Below are 5,695 nucleotides of genomic sequence, written 5' to 3' on the forward strand. Positions count from 1 at the left end.
AATAACGAACACATTATTATTACCCAATATAGAAACGTATCAATGGTCTTATATGTACATACAGCAAATCAACAATGAACGTTATTAGTATGACGATAGATAAATAATAATATCCCCTAAAAGAATACGCCGACACCCCGTTTTCTTTCCTGGTCAACCTGAGGTTCGCCCGGTCGTCGCCAGGTGGCAGCAGCGTGCGACTGAGTTTGTTTACGTCTGTGGTGACACTTGTTTGAATCGGCTCGGGGATATATGGATTGTATTAGAGCATGTAAAACGCGCCCGGTTGGAAAATGGCGACTTCGGACGGGGACAACAGCTCGGCTAACCTCAGTCTGAAGCTCCGCCATGGTTCGAGTGACTCAAGGGAATCGTTTTACATGGATTTCGACCGAGGCATTGACTCCGACATAGAGGAAGTGTCGAGCAAGCCCAGGTCTTCGACACTTGTGGGTTCCGTCGTGGTGGAGGCGCTCGAAAATGATTACAGCGACGACGAAGTGTTTATCGAACTCAGGGAACGGAAAATTCTAGTCAGCACACCGGCCGGGAAATGTCCAAATAACAACAGGTTTGGAGGCTTCTCTCTCGTTCTTTCACACCTTCACCCACTATACGTTTATTGGAATGCATATACTGGGATTCAAAGCTATTTCTTTTGATTTTCTGTTGAGTACAGGTAAATAATTATATTGCGTAGGATTCTCTCTCTCTCTCTCTCATTCTGTCTTTCTCTCTCTCTCTCACTCATTCTCTCTCTCTCTTTCTCCCTTTTTCTTGCTCTCTCTCTCTCTCTCTCTCTCTCTCTCTCTCTCTCTCTCTCTCTCTCTCTCTCTCTCTCTCTCTCTCTCTCATTGTCTCTCTCTCTCTCTCATTGTCTCTCTCTCTCTCTCTCATTGTCTCTCTCTCTCTCTCTCATTGTCTCTCTCTCTCTCTCTCATTGTCTCTCTCTCTCTCTCTCTCTCTCTCATTGTCTCTCTCTCTCTCTCATTGTGTGTCTCTCTCTCTCTCATTGTGTGTCTCTCTCTCTCTCATTGTGTGTCTCTCTCTCTCCCCATTGTGTCTCTCTCTCTCCCATTGTCTCTCTCTCTCTCCCATTGTTTCTCTTTTTCTCTATTCTCTCTCTCTCTCTCTCTCTGTCTCTCTCTCTCTCTCTTTCTCTCACTGTCTCTCTCTCTCTCATTGCCTCTCTCTCTCTCTCATTGTCTCTCTCTCTCTCTCTCTCATTGTCTCTCTCTCTCTCTCTATCTCATTCTCTCTCTTCTTCCCTCTCTACCACATTCTCTCTCTTCTTCCCTCTCTCTCTCATTCTCTCTCTTCTCTCTGTCTCTCATTCTCTCTCTTCTTCCCTCTCTCTCTCATTGTCTCTCTTCTTCCCTCTCTCTCTCTCTCTCATTGTCTCTCTCTCTCTCATTGTCTCTCTCTCTCTCATTGTCTCTCTCTCTCTCTCTCTCTCTCTCTCTCTCTCTCTCTCTCTCTCTCTCTCTCTCTCTCTCTCATTCTCTCTCCCTATCTCTCTTGTTCTCTCTCTCTCTCTCTCTCTCTCTCTCTCTCTCTCTCTCTCTCTCTCTCTCTTTCACTCACTAACACGAGACCATCGTGGCTTACAGTGTGTTACCATTGTAGCCGTGAAATATATTTGTTATATTTATAAATGTATTCTCATTGAAAATGTATTTTATAATTATCATCATAAGGCAAACTAAAAAGATTTATCCAAGATGGAAGAATGTAGGTCTACATAAATCCATTGGTACAATACATTTTTTGTGAGGTGAGCTTTAGAGGGCGGAGACTGGCGAGAAGGCGGGTGACCTGACCATAACGTGTTATTAATTATCTTGTACGTGAGAGGAAGAAAGGCAAAGGGGTGGAGCTCAGACTGCACATTGTGAAGGAAATTTGGTGGTCGTAGGTAGGCCTATGGGAACTGTTACAATCTGTAATTCGGCTTATGTTTGTTAATAGATTGGATATTTCTATCGTAATTCTTCTTTATGAAAATAATAGCGTCAGTTTTTGGCAATTATTTAACGGATTTTAATAGAGCGATGTACGTCATTGCGCCTGGCATTCAATTATATGGAAATTGTTTATTTTAAAAAATTCAAACGTTCAAAACCTACGGTTTCTCTTAAATAACGATGAACTATTATAACATTTGATGTAGCATTAAGAATAATAAAAATATATATCACGTTCCCAAATGTCGCCGTAATCGAAAAGAAAATGCAAAAAGTCGGCACATTGGCCTCCCTTGCCCGGCGTCTTGGGTTACACTCGGCTGTTGGTTTCCCGTAGCACAGGTTGCCACCTAGACTTTTATTTTCCCTCCCGAAGAAGAGAAAAAGATCAGAATGTAACATTTAATGCCCGGTGATTTATTACACAAAACAAGTCCCAAAATGAACCATCGTTTGTAATATAGATTGGTAGTTCATTCGTCCCCGTGCCTTATAATAAAGGAGATGGTGAAGCGAGAGCGTGGCACTGGCGAAGTGGGCACTAAATGTTGTGTGTCAGAGCCATGGGCCGAGAGTGCCGCCAAAGAAAACATGTGAGAGGGAGACGCCGTGTTTATCCTCGCTGCTCTTAAAACCTGACGCAAAGTATGAATTATGTGAAGCCTACTGTTGTATTTTCAAAAGAAGGGAGAAAATGGAAGAACGGAGAAAAAAAAAATGAGAGTAGATGAGGAAATAGATGGAATGGAGGTGCGGCTAAGAGAAAGAAGAAAGCAAGGAAAGGGGGTGCGAATAAGAGGAAGGAAAGAGAGAGGAAAGGAGAACCAAGACATGTGCATTTTTTTAGGAGACCGGAAGTTGTTTCCTGGCGGGAGCAACGAACACCACAGCGGTAATGGCGGTCGTAACTGCTGAAGTCCTACTGTCCCTCCCCACGCCTCCTACGCTTCCCACCCCTCCTCTCCAACGCTTCCCTTCTCACGTCTTCAACGCTCCCTTCCCCTCCTCTCTAATGCTTTGCTTCCCTCCCCTCCAACACTTCCCGCCTCTCCTCTCCAACGCTTCCCTCCCATCTCCAACGCTTCCCTTCTCACGCCTCCAACGTTTCTCTCCCTTCCCCTCCAACTGCCCCCACCCCTCTGCCTCCACATCCCCTCCCAAACTTTGCGTCTAGACCGCCGACCACAACCGACGCGCTTTGGGATAGTGGGGATAACGCCGTACAGTGCCGGCATGGTAGTAATGAACTCATTTGTTATATCCCGTAGTAGTAGGGTAAACAGTCGGTAAACAGCAGAGGGCTAATCAGTGAAATTAGTTAATGTAAATGAGAAATTGACATACAGAATGTCCGCTGGACTTTGTTAGCCTAATTAACAAAGCAACATTAATAGTAGACATACAGACGATATGAAGTTATTTACAATATAACAGACGAACAGAAGAAGGCCACCTAGCTAAGAGACGAATGTATAGAGTAGCAGACCGACCGACAGACACACAAATTGACAGACAGGACAGTCACAAAATGTTCGGCTGACCGTGTCTGACTGGACTATAAGCTCGGGTAGGATATGAAATGGTAGCAGAGGGAGGATGTTAACGCACTCTCTGTTTAGACAGCCCGAGCCTGCACTTGGCTTATGAGAAGGGCCTTTCATGCCGGCGAAAGAAGAGCGATATTAACGTGTGTAATTAGGATCTTGATTCGGGTAGGATGCCAAGGAGCAAAAGAAATGAGGGTTCGAAGTGAGATGTAGAGGAGGAGAATTGCTTGTGCATGTACACTGTTGCGTGTGTTATTTTATCTGTTTGGATTATCTTTTATTGTACTTGTGATAGTTTATTCTTTCGTGCGGCTTAATTTTGAAAGGTGTGTATGTGTTTGTGTCTTTGTGCTTGTGTATTTTCGTGTCCGTGTTTTTTGTGTGTACTCGTGTTGCTGTGAGTGTTTTTTTTTCGTGTGTGTCGTGTTTGTGTGAGTGTGACTGAATGAGTGAGCGAGTCTGTGTGAGTGAGTGAGCGAGAGTCTGTGTGAGTGAATGAGCGAGCGAGAGCGTGCGAGTGAATGAGTGAGCGAGAGGGTGCGAGTGAATGAGTGAGCGAGAGGGTGCGAGTGAATGAGTGAGCGAGAGGGTGCGAGTGGATGAGTGAGCGAGGGCGTGCGAGTGGATGAGTGAGCGAGGGCGTGCGAGTGGATGAGTGAGCGAGAGGGTGCGAGTGAATGAGTGAGCGAGGGCGTGCGAGTGGATGAGTGAGCGAGGGCGTGCGAGTGGATGAGTGAGCGAGGGCGTGCGAGTGGATGAGTGAGCGAGGGCGTGCGAGTGGATGAGTGAGCGAGGGCGTGCGAGTGGATGAGTGAGCGAGGGCGTGCGAGTGAATGAGGGAGCGAGAGCGTGCGAGTGAATGAGGGAGCGAGAGGGTGCGAGTGAATGAGTGAGCGAGAGTGTGCGAGTGAATGAGTGAGCGAGAGTGTGCGAGTGAATGAGTGAGCGAGAGCGTGCGAGTGAATGAGTGAGCGAGAGCGTGCGAGTGAATGAGTGAGCGAGAGTGTGCGAGTGAATGAGTGAGCGAGAGCGTGCGAGTGAATGAGTGAGCGAGAGCGTGCGAGTGATTGAGTGAGCGAGAGCTTGCGAGTGAATGAGTAAGCGAGAGCGTGCGAGTGAATGAGCGAGCGAGAGGGTGAGAGTGAATGAGTGAGCGAGAGCGTGCGAGTGAATGAGCGAGCGAGAGCGTGCGAGTGAATGAGCGAGCGAGAGCGTGCGAGTGAATGAGCGAGCGAGAGCGTGCGAGTGAATGAGTGAGCGAGAGCGTGCGAGTGAATGAGCGAGCGAGAGCGTGCGAGTGAATGAGCGAGCGAGAGCGTGCGAGTGAATGAGCGAGCGAGAGGGTGAGAGTGAATGAGTGAGCGAGAGCGTGCGAGTGAATGAGCGAGCGAGAGCGTGCGAGTGAATGAGCGAGCGAGAGCGTGCGAGTGAATGAGTGAGCGAGAGCGTGCGAGTGAATGAGTGAGCGAGAGGGTGAGAGTGAATGAGTGAGCGAGAGCGTGCGAGTGAATGAGTGAACGAGAGCGTGCGAGTGAATGAGTGAGCGAGAGCGTGCGAGTGATTGAGTGAGCGAGAGCTTGCGAGTGAATGAGTGAGCGAGAGCGTGCGAGTGAATGAGTGAGCGAGAGCGTGCGAGTGAATGAGCGAGCGAGAGCGTGCGAGTGAATGAGCGAGCGAGAGGGTGAGAGTGAATGAGCGAGCGAGAGCGTGCGAGTGAATGAGCGAGCGAGAGCGTGCGAGTGAATGAGCGAGCGAGAGCGTGCGAGTGAATGAGCGAGCGAGAGCGTGCGAGTGAATGAGCGAGCGAGAGGGTGCGAGTGAATGAGCGAGCGAGAGCGTGCGAGTGAATGAGTGAGCGAGAGCGTGCGAGTGAATGAGCGAGCGAGAGCGTGCGAGTGAATGAGCGAGCGAGAGCGTGCGAGTGAATGAGCGAACGAGAGCGTGCGAGTGAATGAGCGAGCGAGAGCGTGCGAGTGAATGAGCGAGCGAGAGCGTGCGAGTGAATGAGCGAGCGAGAGCGTGCGAGTGAATGAGCGAGCGAGAGGGTGAGAGTGAATGAGCGAGCGAGAGGGTGAGAGTGAATGAGCGAGCGAGAGCGTGCGAGTGAATGAGCGAGCGAGAGCGTGCGAGTGAATGAGCGAGCGAGAGCGTGCGAGTGAATGAGCGAGCGAGAGCGTGCGAGTG

General features: G+C 48.9%; 1 protein-coding gene across 11 annotated transcripts in view; it reads left to right on the forward strand.

The window, feature by feature from the left end:
* The first annotated feature begins 228 nt into the window (after positions 1–228).
* The window catches only part of LOC113803430 (proton channel OtopLc), a 98,553-nt gene continuing 93,086 nt past the window's right edge, over positions 229–5,695 (forward strand). For 6 of the 11 annotated variants that reach the window (XM_070122866.1, XM_070122867.1, XM_070122870.1 and 3 more), the window contains exon 1: positions 229–571. In XM_070122866.1, coding sequence (XP_069978967.1) covers positions 294–571 — 278 coding nt within the window. In that variant the 5' untranslated portion in view covers positions 229–293. The remainder of the gene's footprint in view (positions 572–5,695) is intronic. The other 5 variants (XM_070122872.1, XM_070122873.1, XM_070122876.1 and 2 more) reach the window with 1 other exon arrangement.

The sequence above is a fragment of the Penaeus vannamei genome, chromosome 6, assembly GCF_042767895.1.
Source record: "Penaeus vannamei isolate JL-2024 chromosome 6, ASM4276789v1, whole genome shotgun sequence".
In the NCBI taxonomy this organism is placed as follows: Eukaryota; Metazoa; Arthropoda; class Malacostraca; order Decapoda; family Penaeidae; genus Penaeus; species Penaeus vannamei.